The sequence below is a fragment of the Indicator indicator genome, chromosome 10 (genome assembly GCF_027791375.1).
Source record: "Indicator indicator isolate 239-I01 chromosome 10, UM_Iind_1.1, whole genome shotgun sequence".
Lineage (NCBI taxonomy): Eukaryota > Metazoa > Chordata > Aves > Piciformes > Indicatoridae > Indicator > Indicator indicator.
Window position 1 is genome coordinate 11,377,765 of NC_072019.1, and position 20,574 is coordinate 11,398,338.

Consider the following 20,574-nt stretch of genomic DNA (forward strand, 5'->3'; position numbering starts at 1 on the left):
TCTAGCTCTCGAGCCTTGTACCTATTGTGTAGTGGCACATGGTGGGCAAAGAGAGGCTTCATTTGCTTTCCCTAATGGGGGACTTGCTTCCATGCACTATTTTTGGGAGACTGCCTAGATTCTGGTGGGGAGAGGATGCCACATCCCTTTGATTCTGAGCTTTTTGTGGTGTCTGTTCCTTTCTCAGGGAAGGCACAGGGTGGTTACACCTGTCTGTGTCTTTCTCCAACCCCTTAGCCTATCCCTTTTTCTCTCTTAGCTCTACCACCAGGCTAAGCACGTAATCCACCTGGTCACATCTCACACAGCCATTTTCCCTAATTCCAAGCACTTCCAGAGAGAGGCTGCAGCATTCACCACAGCCAGAGACCTGCCTAGCTACATGGGCTTGGGGAAGCTCAGTCTGAACTGATGCATCCCTTGTAGGAAGTGCAGAGGAGGATGTGCCTCTTCTCTGAGTGGACACCATGGTTAAGCTTCCTTACTCCTGCTGGTTTACCTTTGGTCTGAGAGAGAGATTTCACCCTGCCTGCGCGCACTGCCATGCCCCTCCTGCGGCACCAAGCCCTGCCTGCCCACTCTGTCTGCCAGCACTCTGAGGTGCTGGCACTCCCTGGGGTGTTTAGAAGGCCTGTGCTGGGTGAGAGCAGCACCCCTCGGTGCCACCTCAGCTCTTGCCTGCTTTGCTGGCAGTTCCTGTCTGGGGCTGTGCACTCCAAAACCCTGCCTGCTCACTGCCTTGAAAAGCTAGGTCTATAGCTCAGATCAAGCACACAGCCCTTAGCCTGTGCATATTCAGTCATATTCACATGATGGTGTTTTCCAAAACCAGTTTATTCGGGAATTACATAATATTTTAAATTTTCCAAAATACATCTCGCTAGATCCCTACAAAAGAAATCTAAATAAGTACAACAATATGAAATTAAGTTTGTTGCAACAGCCATTAAATATTTACTTCCACTAATATATACATACAAAATGCCACACAATGAGCTTGTTTACCCTTGGAATGTGTGCTGCGTTCCAGCAGTTATGCTCCTTCTCCATATCCTCCAATTCCACAACATGAAGACTCAATATTAACACTTTGTACATCCTCTGTTATAGGCAAAAATCGGAAGTTTGTTGTTGGTTGGTTGTTTTGGTTGTTTGGTTTGTTTTTTTTTTTAATAGAAATTTAAAAGTAATCTTCTGCAATTTCACAGCTGTGGTAGTTTGTCAACTGGGGTATCAAACTTGAAGTCTGCTGGGAAGAGATCTGGAGCCCGAGGATAGATGAGCCTGTACGATTGTCTAATCGTAACATCAGCCACACCAGCAATGTCACCAATTTCTAAGACAAAAAGCAGGTAAGTGATTAGTTTTCACTTTTGCCATTTGTACTGAAGAAACCAACAAGCACAATTTCACAGGAAGTTCCCACACACTCAGCTTAAATCATAACTCTCCCCAAAGCCTGGTAAATATGCCTTTCACCACAGTGACTACTATTCTGCATACATGTCTTCAACCTGTGCTATCCACCTTGGAACAGCATCAGTTTCAAGCTGGTTGAGGGACATGAGCACAAAAGTCATTAGAAACACCTACTGCAAACTCAATGTGCCCAGCAATATTCTAATAAATCTTCATCAACATCAGGATCTTCATTTTTGCACTTCAATTAAATACAAGCAAAACAAGGAAAAAAAAAAAAAAAAAACAACCAAACCCCAAACCCAGGCATAGGCAAAAAGTGATACCTTGAGCTAAACATAGATTTTATTTACCTTAAAATGCATTAAGTCAAAAGAAAAGCTTTTGTTTGAGGGGCACAGAAACTTCTCTATTCAAGATGTAACTAAGTTAGCCAACTTCGGAATTTAAGCCTTGAATTGCATGAAAGCCTGTCAGGGCACTTAAGGAGTGTGGAGTCACATCTGTATCCATGGCAGGCAGCTGGTTTTTGTTTCAACAATCACTCTTAAGAGACATAATCCAATAGCTCAAGGCAAGTAAGGACGAAGGCACTGTACTGCTTGGGCTCTAGATCACTCAGGAAACTGCCAGCATGATGAAAGCTCCAGGGATAGGACAAGCAGTGATTAATGCAGAACAAAGCACCCAGGACCTGACAGGTAATGGCTATTCTTTACCTAAAAGCAGCTCTTCAACATTTCTGATCTGAACTAAACACAATGAATCCACAGCCAGCTTCCAGTACCTGCATCTATTTGTCACACCAAGTTCTAACCACCATAGCTTTATCTCCTGTCCTTCCCCATTCACTACTCTCACATAGCCCTGACTCTCTTGGGGCTGACCCATGCTGCTCTGAAGCTTAGGAATAGCCTTGAAGAATTGTTTACTGGCTTCCTAAGGGTCACCCTACCATAACAGAGTAATGCAAAAGGCCATGGCCAAGCCTGCTGTCCCACCACTCAATCTTTGTCAAAGGCTCACAAGAAGTCAAGGAACACACATACTAATTTCAGCAATTCCCCAGCTGCTACAACAACCAAAGCCTCAAAGTAATCTAAAGCCACGATACCTGCAGCTGCCCCCAGGTTTGCACTCCAGCTATGTGAGAGCAGCAGAACGTATGCTTGCAAGTATTAGCAGGAGTGAAGTTAAAATTATGCTTACTTGAACGCACTGGTCCCTTGCATTCAAGAAGCCAACTTCTAATGCCAGAAGAACAAAACAAAAAAGTGAAGTTTTACCTTTTTGTGTCCTTTTCTCTGCAGAAGCTTGTGATGCCATGTAGATAGCTGCAGCTGCTACAGAGATAGGGCTTCTCCCAGGAACCAAATCTAATTCCACAGCCTTACGAGCAATATGTGTTGCTGCCATTTGCACTTGTTTGGGAAGACCCAGATTGGAACAGAATCTTGACATGAAGTCTCCAGTTGTAATCAGATCTACACTGGTTTCAAGAGCTTTCAAAATAAGTTTAAAGCACCGGCCTATTTCCTTCTTTGAAATCCTGGACACTGCACATATTTCTAAACAAAAAGTACAAATTAAAACTTTAGGCTCCAGAGGATTTACTCCCCCAAAATAATTAAATTTGATTCTTAATATATTAGGACCCACAAAGAAGGCCAATGTCATGAATGTCACCATCACTAAACAAGCTTTTGCACCATTTGTCAAACTTCCAAATCCCTTTAGTCGGTGCATGTTTTTTGTAATGAGCTGAACAAGACAGCTTGCATAGTAAGGACAGTTTGATACTCAATGCCTAAAAAGAGTTCTGTCCCTGTCAGGGAAAGGTGCACATGTACAGGTAAGCTGCAGAACTGTGGGTTCAAATTTAGTTACAACAGTCCCCATCACCCTCTGACCAAAGCAACAGCTTTTAAGTTTTATCAACACTCAGAATGACTCTCAAATTATTTTTTTTAATTCACAATAATCAAAAACTCCATGCCTGAAAGCCTACTCACCTCACAGATGTAACAAACCTCCAGACACCACCCTACCCTCCTCCTCAAAGGTGAGCTGTAGCTGAGATCAACCAATGCAACAAAGTCTGAATACATCAGCCTCCTACAGTGACAGCAACTAGACCTCTCCTTCATAGCAAAATTGAATCTGTAAACCCAGAAACTTACCTTTAAACGTTCTTGGAACACCCTCTTGCCTACAGGCTATGTAGAGACAAGCAGAAGCAATAGCATCATTACTCCTCCCCTTCAGGCTCTTTTGCTCATATACTTGCTTGAATAAATTATTTGTTCGATCCTTCAAAGCAAGAAAACTAAATTTAATTAACTTTAGGCCATTTAATTAGCAGCAATATCAAAAATTCATGTGCTCATTATATTATGCTAACTAAGACAATGCCAGAACGATTTAAGGAAGGGAGACATGAACTTACAACTATATTTCTAGGGAGGTTGATTCTGTCTGCCATGTTGGTAATTTCTTTAAAAGCATTCATCATTGCACGATCAGAGCTGCTCATAGTTCTGCGATTTTGGTACTTTGAATTCCCAAATTCATCAAAACTTGCTGCACCTGTGCCCTGAAAAGAAAAATTTTGTTGTCAACACCACAAGCAATTTCCTCATTTCAAAAACAAGTATCTTCCAGAGGTGTTCAGCTCAGTTATGCAAATGGACATCACCAGATCACAGGATGTTAGGTGTTGAAAGGGACTTTTGGAGATCTTCAAGTCCAACTTCCCCTGCCAAAGCAGGACCATACAATCTAGCTCAGGTTGCACAGGAATGCATCCAGACAGGTCTTGAAAGTCTCCAGAGGAGATTCCACAACCACCTCTCTGGGGAGCCTGTTCCAGTGCTCTGTGACCCTTATAGTAAAAGAAGTTCTTCCTCATGTTGAGGTGGAACTTCCTGTGCTGTAGTTTACATCCACTGCCTCTTGCCCTATCACATAGCACAAGTGAGCAGAGGCTGTCCCTTCCTTCTTGACACCCAGCCCTCATACATTTATAGAATCATAGAATCAAGAAGGTTGGAAGAGACCTCAAAGATCATCGAGTCCAACCTGTCACCCTAAACCTCATGACTATCTAAACCATTATATACGTTTATTAGATCCCCTCTCAGTCTTCTCCTCTCTAGACTAAAAAGCCCCACGTCTCTCAGCCTTTCCTCATAAGGCACATGTTCCAGTCCCTTAATCATCCCTGTAGCCCTCCACCAAAGCATGATACAATCAACCACTGTTCCAACCACCAGGTTCTGTATATGCTGCCAACCGAGTCACAACTAATTCTCCAACTGATATGCACTGTCATCAGATCAACTACAGCTCACAGAATCAACTTTTGAAGAGATACAGCTCTGTGCCAATATCCTGAAGATCTGCCCCAAAAATACAAACCACTTCCACCAGAGTCAACTATGCTATTCATCCTCCTCTTCACAGAAAATTAATCTTTCTTCCAACACACACTGCTTCTGCCTCAGACAGATGGGTCTCCTAAGCACTAAAACCAATTAGGAACTAATCCCTTTGCATGGGCAAAGAAGCCCCTCTTTTACTGCTAGCAGATACAGAGCACATACTCCTTGTAGAAAGGAGTCCTGAAGCAGCACCTCCTGGTTCCAAAGAGAAAGGAGTAACAAACCATTCTCTGAAACAGAATGTTTCAGAGCTGTCGCCCTTCCTTTACTATTTCAAGGAAACAGTTGGTCACAAGGACTTTACAGCCATAACCAGCAAGTGGTTCAGACTCTACTTCCATTCAGTGTTGCCAGGAGTTTAGAATAGATCTCCACTATGATGTGCCATCGGTTATCAATGTACTTCTCATTTTTATTTTCCTCAACACAGTTTGAACACAGGCTGTGTGTTGTGGGTTGGTATGTTAGTTGGTTTGTGGGGGTTTTGTGGTTTTGTTTGGTTGGGTTTTGGGGTTTGTTTTGGTAAGTTTTTTTGAGGGGGGCGAAGTGGTGTTTGGGAAGCAGGGAGAGGCAGCAGTGTGTTTTGAAGATTCTACTATTCACAACTCCCACTCAAGCAGAAGGGAGTACCTCTTTCCCTGTCCTGTGCAAAAGGCTAAAGCAATCTTCAGCATACATACCTGTGGTCCACTCCAGGAATTGCTGTTAACTGCAAAAATACCATCTTACCCTGCTTCATTCTCTGGAATTCATGAAGGCAGCTCCATACCCTGTCAGATACTACTTATATTTGTCATGACTACACCAATGTCATCCTTGTTCAATCACCCTGCATATCCACGTCAATCCTCATCCCAGCCTACTGCTGGCAGGGAATTCAGAAGACTGCTTGAGAAACACACTACTTCCTTGGTTTAGTTATTTCTGCTGCAAAATTCATGCCTGTTCTGCACCTATAGGAAACTTCAGCATCTTCTGATATAAGCCACTCTTCCTTCCAAATGACTGAGAAAAAAATGCAGAGTTCACAGCAATGAGCTGACATCCCAGAACCCCTGCTCACTGGCAAGACAAACACAGGAACTCTTGTACAGAACACATCCTGGTTTGTCAAAGACACTCCTTATTTCCTGTAGAAAATAATGTGTCTCTTCTGTGATTGCTCCCCACGCAGATAAAACATCCACAATAAGACTGACTGCAATCTCTACATTCTCCAACAGGATCCTGACAGTTCCAGTGCCTGATATCTTCACTTGCAGTTCTCCTAGGCTAAATCATGCCACACCGACATGCCCACTTCTTGTCTTCACTGAATGGTGCTCTTTGCTACATCAACTTCGATCATGCCTATTCTGCAATGCTCTGGTTAACAGCAAAACTGTTTCATTAGACCAGTGTCCGTCTCTGAAAGTTTTCCATTTTCACTGAAAACCAAACTTTTCACAGATGTTTCCTTATGTCTTTAACTATCTTACAGAGGATGTTATCCCTGTTACTCTAATAAGGATCTAAACAACCATAGAGAAGGCAATTAACAGCACAAATCACCATTCCCCTGGATACAAATTCTACCTTCAGCTGCAGTATTTTTTGTCTTTTCCAACACACAGGTTCTAAACAAGCTTAAAAGGTCAGCCTACCTACAGAATCAACCTGAGTTCCCAGAAACAAATCTGTATTTACAGTCCCAAAACAAGACAAGTATGAAGCTGGAGCAAACAGTCCATTTCTCCACCTATAATGGTGTATTTATGATCTTTAACATAATGCTGACCAAATAAACAACAGAAATACAAGCCATAAGAACTACAATCTTTCTAGACCTATACAGTGATTTCTACAGCACTGCCTCACAGAGCTACTTAGCAATGCCAACTTTTTTTAATGGAGCATTGAAGATATTAGTTAGCCTGTAGGGATTCAAAAAGCCACCACAAGGCATTCTAAAATCTGGTGGGCAACAATGCCAAAACACAAGCATCTGCTTGGGCAATCCTCTGAACAGAAGCTTTGTTTTTCACCAATGGTGAAAGATTTGCTGTCCATATCAGTATTGACTTGTTGACTCCATTTCTTTGAAACACTCTTGGTTGAGAAGAATGGTGCACGCTCCCCTTCATCTTAGCAAGATCACTTGAACAAAAGCTTTCGAGAAATCCTGGTGTGCATGTACCATGACACACAAAGCAGCAATACATTTTTTAATAGTTACTTGTAGTTACTTATCAGCAACTGTGCCATCTCTCATCTACAAAAATCAGTTACACTTTGCAGTGAAAAATACAACACAAAGCACACCAATGAACACTTACCTGGGCCACTACATTATTAAAGGGAGGGGACAATTAACCTTGTTTGATCTCATGGGAAACAGTAGGATATGGCTGTACCACCAAATTTCAACTCAAAGATACAATGAATACTTTCTTCTGAAGCACTCACACCACGAAAGAATTCTATATTTAGTGTTTTCATATTAACTGGAAGAACATGTACACCACACCTGTAGATCTCTGGGTCCTTAATGTGAACCCGAGAGCTCAAGTTGAGCAGTACTATCTACTGAGACCTAAAAACTAAGGATCTGTTATTTCAGAATTATCTCAAATACACATGCCAAGTCCAAGTGTTTCTTTAAAGACTGCAACATCAACTGTTCTATTTATAGCACCATACTGCAGAGTGGAACTGCAAACTTCATTTTGTTGAAGAGGTCAACCCCTTCCTCCTACCCCCTAGGAAAGAGCCACATTTTACACACCATTGAAACATAAGAATTGAACATAGACAAAAATCTCTCTGTAAATGCATTCTCTGAATAGCTTCCCTATGGACACACAAACATGTACTTGTCATAAAAACATGCAAACTTCATAAAATTTAGTATTAAGTGTTACCTTGCCAATCATTGTACTCAGGTCGCCATCACTCAGCAAAGGATTCTGAGTATCCCCGACTCGAGATGGGTCTTTTGTTGCTTTGTCATTGCTGAAAGTTCTCCACTCTGACCCTACATCTATGACCCGGTCACCTGAGTTCACAGAAAGCAACAGTCTGCATTAATGTAATATTTTGAAGCACTTCATGAAACATTAAGTTACATATCTGAGCTCTCCACTATAAGAAGGGAATCTGTTGGCATTCCTGAAGAGAACAGTAACTTGCAGGACAAGGTACCAAATGCTTAAGATTTGCAAGTTAAGTTGAAGAGGGAAAAACCAAAAGGGGCAATTAGAGCTACACAGAAAACGCAAATAAGTAGAGAAATGCAGTCAGAACACAGAGACACAATCATCCTTAAGAACTATCATAGGATCTTCAATATACAAAAGGAATTAAGACCTTGATTTCAAGCTCAAGGTCATGGTTGCCCATGGATGTTCTTGGCCCTTAGACAAATGACTAAGCTATTGTAACTTACGTTCTCTCAACATCTGCCATGTGTTCAAAGTGCACATGTGAATTATCTATCATACACAAGCTCTTTAAATGTATTAAATCACTTCTGTGCATGAGCTCCAGGTCCTTGGTACTCTGAAACATGCCACCTTCTAACCCACCATAACAGCAGTTTGCAGCTCAATTATTGTTCTTGAAGAGCTGTCTGACCCTGCACAACTCCATTTATGATGCTTGATAGCATCAACACACGATGTACATACAACTATTTCTTTTTAAACTCAGTCTAAACTCTTCCAGGTGTAACAGTGTAAATACAGATTCAGAGTAAGCAGGAAAGCACTAAAGCGCCACATCATCTGAATGAAATTACTTTCCTTACAGTCCTCTAATTCTCATGTTCATTTACATCTTTCTTCAAACAACTTTTCAAATTGAAAAATAACTCTAAGCAACATTCTGATGCAGGCAAACCTCCTACAGCAGTCACAATAATATAATCCTAAAAAAACAACAACAAAACAACTACCACACCAAACAAAAGAAACAAAACCAAAAACCAGCACCACAAACCACCCCCCTGCTGTCGTCATTCTATTCACAAGTTTGCTAAAAGCTACATCTCAGAGGGGTTGCTTTCAGAGCAATACTACAGAATTTTTAAGAATACATGTAGAGAAAACCACACAAAGAACTTTTCTTAGTGTTTTGCAGTAAAGCAGATGAGAACTCTGTGTAGGGTATCAGAAGAATTGTCATCCCTACTTTCCTACACCAGCAGAAAAATTTGCTATTTATCAGTGTTTAAGTGTGTTGTGAAACAATGTCTGCAAAAAAAATAAGTCATGTTGACCACAAGAAACGTTTCCAGTATGGAAGTCTTAACATGAAACCACAGAAGATGGTTTAACCTGGTGAAAACATAAGCAGGCAGACAAAAGCACTCTGCAAACAATGACAATATGAGGCATGAAGCTGGGGAAAACACAGGAGAGCAAGGGAGTAATGGATAGTGGTGCAACTGCACAATTAATTGGGGCAAGGGGGCAATTATTCTGAATTAGGAACTTTATTTTTAACCAATTTATGCAAGGAGTCTGCTAAAAATTGAAAGCTGTGAATGAACCATAAGAACTCGTAACAACCAAAAAAAGTAAATTTAGGTTTGAGGTGTTCTCATAAATATTTGCCAGACATGCTCATAGATATACTCCACCTTTATTTACTGCTCTAATGAAAACCATGGTGGGGGGAATGGAAGTAGAGAGGGACAACTGAAAAAAAGAGAAGAAAAAAAATTCATTGAAAACTAGAAGATTAAAAATACAGCAAAGTAAAAGAAGGCACAGATCCATTCTTTCTGCTACCAAGGTCTCCCCACTCCCTTGCAAGCTTAAACTAGCAGACAGTATGCTCCTCTAGCTCCTGGACTATGTAAATATTTGATTCAGTAATGCTCCTTCTATGGCCTAGCAGTAACTTTACTTTAAGACAACCCCACAATACTGTTTACAGCATCTAAAAAAAGAAAAATGTACTTAAAATTCTGGCATGGTATAAATAGAACACTGAGTACAGGGCAATGATGTAATATTTTTTCCACACAAGTGGGAATGACCGAAATGACTCACTCAGGGATCTGCCTCTTGTGAGTTATGAACCATTCCTGCTCTAACAAAAAAGTGTTATATCACTGCCTGCTTTGGCAAACACATTACAAACAGCGGATTGAGACTACTATTTCGCAGTGAGAAAAGATTAAGTAGAACAAATCACTGAATATAATGCATTTGTGTAATTAAGATGCAGTATGCATTATTTCTTTACTTTGCGAAGAAATCTGCCATTACAGAAAAGAAGTTTTTTTGTATACTTTCAGAAGTATTTATACTTTGCATTTCACCTTTCAAAAGGTTTCTGTAGAAGTGTGACACATATTTACAAAAAAATTAACAATAGTTCCAAAAAAGTGGAAAATATACTCAGCTACAAGACACTAATTATCCCATTAGACACAAAACCCAAAGTGGCTAATTATTTAACTTTTTGAAACCTTAAAAACACCTTGGAATTCTGATGTTTGTTGAGATGAAACGAAACACCAGCCTAAGTGAGCAAAACAAAGGTTAAAATACTGAAGTCAGTCTTACAAAAGCCTTTAAAAGACTGATCTTGAGTTAACATTTCAAGTCCTAAACTGAATTTGCTGGGTCATACACTACTCTTTAGCTTTTCTGAAACTCATGGAAAATAAGTTTAACAGTGAAAAAAGCTCCTAGTAAGCTCTCTGCTTTCTCACATCACTATTAAGATTGGTTTTGGCAACAGTATTGAGCCACAGTTAAGTATGGGAGTGGCTGCATATTCTGTTCACTATTTCCTTTTGATGCAGTTCTTTTGAACAAAAATAAACTTCACTACGTATGGTTAGATTAGACACTCCTTTATTTAACATCAAACAGATGAGTTCATCTCCCCAATTTCCTCCTCTGAAGCACATTTTTAAAACAGCTGTTTACAGGACCAAATCTTTGTGGAACCCATCTCCAGACTTATATTCTGAAGCATCTTTCTGAACAAGATGAGTTTTGCCTCTATTGCCCCATTTAATTTCATAAACCATTCTTCCAGTATTCAGTTACTCTTTAAAATACAATCTAACAGACTAGCACAGGCTCTAGTGGAAATGCTCAGGTTACCCACCATCTGAAAAGCTCATTTAGTAAAATGCAGAACTGTTATTCAGAACGGAAAACCTCAGACCAAGGTTACTTTTCTTTGCAACTGCCAAACACAAAGAGCATGCATTACAGAAATGCAGGAGTAAACTCAGGTCAGTATTGAAAAATACCATTTTGAACAGTTTTATAAAATTAGCTTGTCTGTCTACACATCACAAATCACATATGTTTACTCCCCCCTAAAAACAGAAAGTGAATTCTCAAGTGTTCTTCTTCAAGAAGCCCTAAATTTAAAATTACATATTTACAGAGAATTAATACCAACTATGCACTCCATGTGTAGTAACTCATAACACGTGTATTTTACATACTTTTTGCATTATCTATTATATGAAGATGATATAGCTGTAAATTGAAGACATTTAATCAAAACAAGAAATAGGATGAAATTCAAGCCTCCAGTGATGTTATATCTAGTCTAGACAGTTCTGAGAAGGCACACTCTTAAGTCTTTTTGGAAACGCTCTAATGTTAGCTGTACTTTGCATCAAGTTCTGTATATTAGCCAATACTTTAATCTTAATATAAGTATGGTATTAAAGTTTATTTGCACTTTTAAGTACCAAAATATGTATTGTTTTTAAAGAACAGTTCATTCTGACAGTTAGTTAAGGAATCTGCTGCCATCTAGTGAGCACATATATTATACTTTTAATTAAAAGCATTTTACAATGCCAATTTTTTTTTTTTAAATATACAAAGAATTACAATTCATTTCAGTCAACTCCTTATTAATCAGAGTAATGAGGTGACAAACTACAATGAAAAATCTAGATGGCATACTACAAGCTGAGGAGAATCATAAACACATGAACCATGCAGAGCCAGGCTGAACTAAGCCTTCTCTTTTCTAGGCTGACAGGCTCAGCTCTCAGCTTCTCTTCACATGGAAGATGCTCCAGTCCCTAAAAAAATCACTTTTGCAATGTTCTGCTGAACTTGGTCCAGCAAGTCTCTATCTTTCTAGTACGGAAGAGCCCAGAGTTCAGCACAGAACACCATATACCTGCTCCTTCACATTTTATTTATTAGATTACACACTGCTCCATATGGTAGTACTCCACTTTACAGCTTCCAAAATACAAACTAGATTTGTTGGGGTTTTTTTTCTCCTCCAGTTTTTAGCTTCAGAACTTCTATTTAAGGCCAGATCTATTACAATCTTACCAAATAAATTCTTTGGATAACGCAACATCACAATTTTGCAGTCACAGCTTTTTCTACCAAATTTCCAGCCTTTTGTAAGGTTTTCAATAAATTATCAATACCACAAATGCTTCAACCCCCAACCTATTCACAAGACTCAGGTGAAACAACAAACAGAACCACAGCAGGTTTTGAGATGTTAAACGATAACAAAAAATTCTACAGAAGACTTTGACTAGTTTCCAGACATCAACAGTACCACTAGGCCACCAAGGACTGAAAGAGCATAGCACTGCAAGCAAATGACTGTTACAAGAACAAAAGCTCAGCAGCTCCTGCTTATCAAAATGATAATAATTTTAAAAGTAATTGTCCACAATCTGGCTCGCAAATCTGGTCAGTTAAAGTTACACCTCTCCAAGACTTGCAGCCTTTAAAAGGCAAATAGTTCAAATACTTCCAATTACAGGACCCTAATGAAAAATTTGGGGCCTGATCTACAAAAATAAGTGGCTTTGTACTTTTCCTTCCACCAGAGGAGTTCAGATCATTTCCAGCTCTTATCTGCACTAGAAAATTTTGAGAATCTGATAAGTAAACAAGGGGAGGAAAAATTCCTTAAATAGGGTAATTCAAAGTGTTACTGGTATTCCACTAGATAAACCTAGTACTTCAATTAATGGAAGCATTGTTCATAATGGCTCACAAACTCCTTGGGTTCCCAGCCTAGAAGCCACTAACTAGAAAATCTCCAGGAAATTTCATGCAGCGCATGAAGAGCAGTGCATAAGCCTGACAAAAGATGCCAAGTATTGACAATTCTGCAGGCATTATTGCTGAAACAGCTAGAACCATCACCCTTGTCTTTAAAGCTGAAATGGGTTAGACTTAAACCACAGACTATTTGAGATGCTGACTGAAAAGAGCTATCAAACTTCTTTCTTCATATTACAAAGTCCCTGTGTAAATCAAACTTGCATGAGCATTCATGGATAAGTCAACTATACAGAATTGAAGCATCAACATCCTTTATAACTGGCTTTCCTGCAAATGCAAAGAGTTTTATTTGTAAGGACTAACTTTTATCAGACACTTTTTAGTGCTCTGGACAGTAAGTGCAGAAGCAGTAACTAGAAATAAAAGTGCTAATACACATCAGCATCTAAAGACTTTTGCCTATTTACTAAGGCAATACTTTAACTGGTAATACTCACAGAAAGAAGTAACTATGAATATACACACAAACATGAAAAGACTCTTTATCACTGGAGGTATAAAGATACTAGAATAGATGTAATCATGTAACTGCCCTCTACTGGATGAGAGTCTGAAGTATTCAAGGACTTAAAGGTTACTAAATATCTTTGGTTTTCAGAATACCAGCATCTATGTATAGGTACAATCAATCTTATCCCTAATGACAGGCATCATGAGTAATGGACTGTCCAGCAGAGAGGTAATCATGAAATCCTTTCCTACTCGTTTGTTATATGGTAAAGAAAAATGTATCTGCGGTACAATTAAATCTTACCTATACTTCATAGGCCATGCTTGAATTTCAGATCTCGAACTTTTCAGAAGCGTTAGCCAACCACATATTCAGACAGAATTTTGTAATAGCCTTACTGCAGACCACAAGCTATTGAATATTTCCCCCCAAAATTCTTTAACTGAACACTCAGGTATACATAGAATATAGAATACACATCTGAATATAAATCATAATTTGATTCAAAGATTTAACATGATGACACACGTCCAAGGATTCTCATCAGCTAAAGACTGACTTCTGCTTTTATTCAAGGCTATTCAAAAAGACTCCATACAAAAGCACCGTTCTTTTCTAAACTATGCTTGCCTACTGAGGCAGACAGTTAACCAGAGAAAATCACTAAGTGATGAGAATCATTTCCTTGCTGCTCCATTTAATGAAACTATACAGAAGTTGAAGGTAAGTCTCAAATCAGAAAGGTGTCCCTGTCTCGCTGTGATGCTGTACATGCCACTAGACTCATTCTGATCCCCCTCTGAAATTCAGCTCACCACCTTGCCACATGAAGAAAATTCAGTGCTTTGCATTCCACTTCGATCCTGCTTTCTTCAGCCCCTTCTGGTGTTATCAGCTGACTTCCAGCCTTTTTTACTGCCTAAAAGGTAGTAAGCAAAATATTTACCTGTCAAAGAGATTTACTAGCCTTATGTTCCTGAATAAAATGCTTCTCCCTCCATCTAGTCTGACTGAAGAACTAGATATGGTCAATGTTTTAAATGAACACAGAACTACTTCTTCAGACCTTAAGAACTCCCTTTATGAATTTTCAAGCCAGCACATTAATACTTACTACAGCATTTATCATAGTACGATCCGAGAAAAGTATGCTTAATAAAAGACAAAACTTAGGACAGCAGACAAGCTTGGACATAGACTTGTAAAGTTTCAGATTCACATCAAGCCAGATTAATATCAAAATTCCACAGATAACTGCAATTTAAATCACCCACTGCCTTTCATGCAATAGGCTAATAATTAGCAGAAGGAAAAGTCAACAAGCTGGAAACAGTTACCATGAAAAGACAGACTACAAGCTAATCCAGGAAAAGTAACAGTGACAAGGCAGCTAGGAATTTTGTAGACTCAAGCTGTATTTTGAAGCCTCCAATTTCAGTCATGCTGACATCACAAGGTTTAATCTTTTTAACACTGCACAACATAGCACAGCTTGAGAAAAATGAAAAAAAGTGCAAAGAAAAAAGCAGCATCTAGGATTTAACTAAAAATTTCAATCTTATTGAAACACTAAGAAACTCTGAGTACAAAACAACTTTGATTAAAAATCTTTCTGAAAAATACATTTTAAAAACAGTGTTTCCAAAATACCGATCTGCCTAAGACATAGAATTCAAGTGTAAAAGAGATCATCTACTCCTTTTCATAGACTCCTGCTCCCCAAAAACTTTTCCATTGCTTCACCCTTTCAGCTACAGACCTGATAAACTCAACCTCAGTCATAATACTAATTTAATCTCACAGTCCCAGAAGACTGATTACAAAGTCTGCAAATTATTCATGCACAAGCCATTTTATCTTATGACACATTTAATAAATTCACACTTTTTCCACAAATGTGAAATGTTAGTCATTTGCAAGTAAGAAAAACATCAAGTGGAAATACCCTTAGTTGAAGTCAAATAGGCCTTGCACAGATTTCAGGTATATTGTACTAAAAACTATATAAATATAAATAAATAAAAATCAGTGAAGTTGCATGACTATGTACTTAACCACGGTAAAATAAACACACAAATCCACACACACCACCAGTGCTCTGCAGACACCGAAGTCACAGTCTTTTTAAATAAACCTGTAACATTTCTTTGGCTACAGAGTATATTTTGGAGGGTTTCAACTGGTCTAATGGATTCCCTTCAGTAATAAAGACGTCACTAACTTTCAAAACCTTTTTCAGAGAGCCCTGTTTACAAGAGCTACACATCATAACCTATGTAACCCTTGAAACACAAATCCACAACATCTCTATGTAAGAACAAGAAACGAAATCAATACTCTCTTAAACGGAACAGGTATCATGGACTCTGCAACAAATGCATAAAAGTTTTCTCATTTGGAAACAAATTTTTTTCTTCACTCCTTTCCAACATCTCCACTTCACATGCACTTCCAGAAAATGAGCACCAAATATCAGATCTGGTTTACTCATTCTCTAAACTTCCCACCAGGCCAGTCCAGAAATGTTGCATGTTCATACTTCTGTTTGGTCATGCACTCTTCAATTATTTATCTTCATCTGATTTAATTGGTTTTCCAAGCTAGCTGCTCCAGATATCCTAAGCTAGTGAATTGAACATATGCAGACAAACTAAATTACTGAAGCTAGGCAAGACAAAATGAGAACAATCAGCCAAAAAAAGTAAACATTAATGTCCTTTAGTGATAAATCCATAGAAAGGCCTGCTTAAAAGACACTGCATGCATACATTAAAAAATGCATAAATAAGAAAAAACATCACCCACACTTTCTATCCTAGCAATAATGTCAGCTGTAAAGAGGACTAACACCATTTAAGACATATTTTTTTTTAATTTAACTAAGCAACAGGTTTTATTAGTATTCTAATGATTCTTCTCAAAAACACTGACTGGAACAAAAGAAATCTCCAATGTTATTATTCAGAAAAGACTAGAGAGCACATTCTTAAAGCAAGAATATCTTGTGACTAGGCAACAGAAAGTACATGAAGTGAGATTTCCGATGAACTCCCAAGTTTCAAAAAAACCCGAAACATATCAAGCAAAATTTTTCCTTATAGTTCTAAAGCCAAAATTATCTTAAAAGTTATGGACTGATGAAGATGGGCTTTTGTAAACTTCGGCCCACCTTCTGCGGCAGCCATGCAAATTGTTGAACATTTTAAGCAATAGCTTAGAAGCCTTTTACCGTATTTCAGTAGGAAATATTCATGTGGACAACTGAACTTTTAACCAGAACATTTATTATGATTGTTTTCTCTTTATCAGAATTTATGCAAGTGAAACAAGCCCTTATTTTAACAAAGCAAGTGACAATCCTCCCCCTAGACTTTCTTAATGGTTTCTCAAGTTTAAGTCTTTGAACATCTACTTTAGTAAACTATGTGGAAGTTTACTTTTTGCATAAATAACGTTTTTAGTCACCCGGATAAATTAGTAGTACTTCTGCTGCAACTTCTTAAACCTTTAGATTAAAAGTTGTATGAAAATTTTTAATTCAGTGCAAGGCAAGAACCAAAATAAAATCATCATAGATTAGGAGAAAGGGATATAAACTCATCTAAAATACTTAGCACCACTGAGTGAATCACCTGAACACACCCCCTCCAAATGGAGATTTTCTTTTGGTCATGGTATGTATAATAACATAATAAAAATAACTGAAGTTTAACAAATGATTATAACACAAGCACAAAAGCCTCCCATGCAAAAGGAATAGACTGTAAGATACTCAGCCTGGAAATGATACATAAAAAAAAAAAATACACAGCATGTTCTATGACAACATGACTGACTCTCATTCAAAGACAATGCCTAAAAGGTCCTTCATTTAAAATATTCCATTGTACTTAAAAATACAGCTCAGCCTGTAGAAGTTGCTGCCATGTGCACTGAGTAAAGGAGCCCAGCAAATTCCAGAGGTAAAAATGGATATTTACTTTGTATTAAAATCCCTAGGAGAAGTAATTAACAAAAACAGGTGCTGGCAAAGATATAAAGAGAAATCCTTCAGGGCAGAAGGTAACCTCTAACTAATGGGAAACAGAATCCTTCTTTTTAAAGCTATTTGACAAAGAGCTTTTATTGCACTTCTTATGCTTTCCTGACTAAAAAAAAAAAAAAAGATGATTAAAGACAGAATACTGGAATAGACAGCACAGTATTCTAATTCAATATGATAACATATTGTCACCCTTTCAAGAGAGCTTGATACTTCTCATAATGCAAGCAAGTTACAAGAAGACAGACAAGTCATACCAGTAAGATTCTATCCAACAGAATATCATAAAAGAAAACATTTAGGAGCCAAGAAAAACCTTTTTAATACTTGAATTATCACATACTAGTTTTGTGGGAAAACAAATCTATATGCATGATTAAAGTTGTATGGCAATTCATAAAAATACAAACAGGTACTCACCTACTACTAGCCCACATTCAGAACAAATCATATCACCAGCTCTGTAATCCTCTACTAGAATGGAATCTGGATGATTTGGGCAAGTCACTCTAGGAAGTACATCCAAACTAAGAAAAAAAAAAAAAAAACAGAAGCCTTAATTACTTAAATTCAAGCAGGCTGTGCAGCCAGAAGAGCTCCTTTCTGAACCCTTCTGTAATACAGAATTTACTATTATTTGAATGATAGAATATTAACCTGAAAACCTGAACTTCACTTTATAACAAACATCTGTCGCTTTCACACCCATGCATGTTCAAGATTTAAAAAAAAAAAAAAAAAAAACCACAACCAAACTTCTGTAGATAATTAGCACTATTTAACTTAACAGCTTTTAGCTGCTGACTACAGTCATAACCAATTGCTACTAACCAAACATTTTAGAAGTAGATACCCCACTGAAGCTGTGAGCAACTGTTCACTAATTCTGTTAAAATGAATAATTTCAAAACTGGAATAATGCATGTTTACAGTTGTGGTCCCTATATTCAAAGCCATTTTCCTCAAGCTAGCAAGCAGAAGATCACAAAAGTAACTTCCAACCTTTATAACTGCAGAAAATATCATATTAAAAGTTACATTAATCCATGTTCCCCTCTGATTCCATTAATCCATTATTTCAGACTAATCTATGTGTTCCATTACAAATTTTACTTTTAGATGTTTCTGATGAGTCAAAAGTACAAAAAAAATAAAGCCAAATATTTCAATTCAGTGACTTGAAACCAAAACTGAAAATCAGCTTCACTGTTAGTATTAAAACTTCCATGATGAACACGCAAGACCTTCAATTTAAATTATGTTCAAAATACTACATAAAAGCTATTTAAACTACTTTCATTCTCACTTCTCCCCAGTAGCAGTTTCATACGACAAAAGTGTTGACAAAGCATGCGCAATCATCTGACATTTGTCATCGTGCAAAAGGATAGCAACATACTAGGCAGAAGAAAAATAAAACAAAATCCAGAACCTGAAAAAATACTAAGCGTTTTATTTCAGATTTTACCTTCACAAAACATTGTAAAAATTAGTCTTCCTAACCCAAGTTTAACTTCTTTATCTAGAGGTATAATCCCGTAGCCTGCAGGTTCGATATACTACCCCAACTATACTAAAGGAAAACGCATGGCACCTGTTAACCTCGGCAAACAGCTCCCGAGTTGCATTAAGACTAACTAGGAAGCACTCCCTAGATGTTAGGACAGGTTTGGCAGGAATCACTCCACAGTCTACTCCGCAGGCCTTCCTTCACTCCCGACCTGAAAACCTCGATATATCTCCACAGAATAACTCAGAGCTTCAGACTCGTTTGGCCACTGCCTAGTACCGGTACGGATTTAGGGTGGGAGCCTAAAAACTGTGTTCAGGACCCGATAACCTGGAGCCAAGCCAGAGCGCAGCCATCCCGGCTCAGAGACGACCGACGGCGATGGTCGGCCGCACGATGCCCAGCGCTGGGCCGAGCGGTACTGCCCACCTGCGGGACACAGGGGAAGGAAGGGGCTTGATGCCCGTCCCAGCGACTTAGGGTACGCAACACCCCGAACTGAGAGAAATCCTCCCTCCAGTGGTGCCGCCTGTAGCGGCATGAAACTAAGGCACTACCGAGGTTAGAGCTTGGCCCTGTAAGAAAAAGGACTCGATCACAAGAGACGAAAATACCGAGCTCACGCTACAGAGCGGCCCGGGAATCAATTCGCAATCGCCACGAAATCCCTCAAAATGCTCACTTCTCCTCAGAGCGCTACTGATTATGACACGAAGAAGCAAGGCGCGCAAGCTGCGGCGACCTTAGCCACCCTCGGCCCTTCAGAGGCCGCTCGACAGGGAGCCGCCCGGCTCGGCCCACACGGAGAAGCCTCGCGAGGGCCGACCCTCCTGCCACCCCAGGAGCCGCACACGAGAGACCCAAGACGTGGGAAACCAAAGAGAGAGTGGCTGCACCGCGAACCAAGAGAGCCGCGCTAAGGCACCGGGGTCAGCCAAGGGCGACGATGGCCACCTCCTCAGGTACCCCGCAGGGGTAATGCAGCCATTTTCTCCTCTATGCTGGATACAGTAAGACATGGCAGAGCCCCTCCCACGTCCTCCCTCGAGGCCCGCGCCCTCCCCCAAGGCCCTCGTCCTCATGGGCCCCTCGAGCACCCAGGCCGGCCTCCCGTACCGGCTGGTGGACGCCATCTTGACTTGCACTGGCTGCACCGCCTGTGTGAAGTCAGACGGCTGTGCAATGCCCTCACTTATATGGCAGCAGCGGCAGGCGGAGCCCGGCAAGAGCTCAGTACGGTTCGCGCGAAAGGACAAAAGGCTTAAAGCGACAGGCGCATGCAAATAGACTCCACACTTTTCCTCTAGAGTCTATGCGTGGGCGGGGCTGTGTTTACCACTTTCTGGAGCTCCTAGGCCTTAGTCCCGAGTGCCGCCGACGGCCTCAGCCCGCTTATGGGAAGGGCGTCACAAGTCCAGAGAACGGAGAGAGCAGATGCGAGCGGCGAGCCAGCCTGTGGCGTGGCACCCAGAGCGTCTTAGCGATCAAAGTCTTGTTCTAACCAGACACTGTTTGCTACATCGGGACTGTGGGCTCGGAGAGCTCCTGTCATTTAAAATGGCCACACAGCACGCGACTGAGCTGGAACCCTCCGCCTTTGACAAGCTGTGACCCAACGCCCCGGCAGCAGCCCAAGGAGCAGGATC

The 20,574-nt window shown here is 39.7% G+C and overlaps 1 protein-coding gene across 1 annotated transcript; it reads right to left on the minus strand.

Annotated features, from left to right (window-relative positions):
• Nucleotides 1-946: 946 nt before the first annotated feature.
• GTF2B (general transcription factor IIB) lies at nucleotides 947-20,076 on the minus strand. The gene is made up of 7 exons (XM_054384233.1): nucleotides 20,045-20,076; nucleotides 17,839-17,945; nucleotides 7,760-7,893; nucleotides 3,866-4,012; nucleotides 3,600-3,729; nucleotides 2,706-2,987; nucleotides 947-1,336 (listed from the first exon to the last, which is right to left on the minus strand). The coding sequence occupies exons 1-7, from the start codon at nucleotides 20,059-20,061 to the stop codon at nucleotides 1,203-1,205; spliced, it is 951 nt and encodes a 316-aa protein (XP_054240208.1). The 5' UTR covers nucleotides 20,062-20,076; the 3' UTR covers nucleotides 947-1,202.
• Between the last annotated feature and the right edge of the window lie 498 nt (nucleotides 20,077-20,574).

What these genes read in the sequence shown, in the direction of transcription:
- GTF2B (XM_054384233.1), bottom strand. An exon ending in TGAATGTGGGCTAGTAGTAG is followed by an intron (nt 7,894 to 17,838) that starts GTGAGTACCTGT and finishes CTGTGAACTCAG; the next exon opens with GTGACCGGGTCATAGATGTA. An exon ending in AGAGAAAAGGACACAAAAAG is followed by an intron (nt 1,337 to 2,705) that starts GTAAAACTTCAC and finishes TTTTTGTCTTAG; the next exon opens with AAATTGGTGACATTGCTGGT.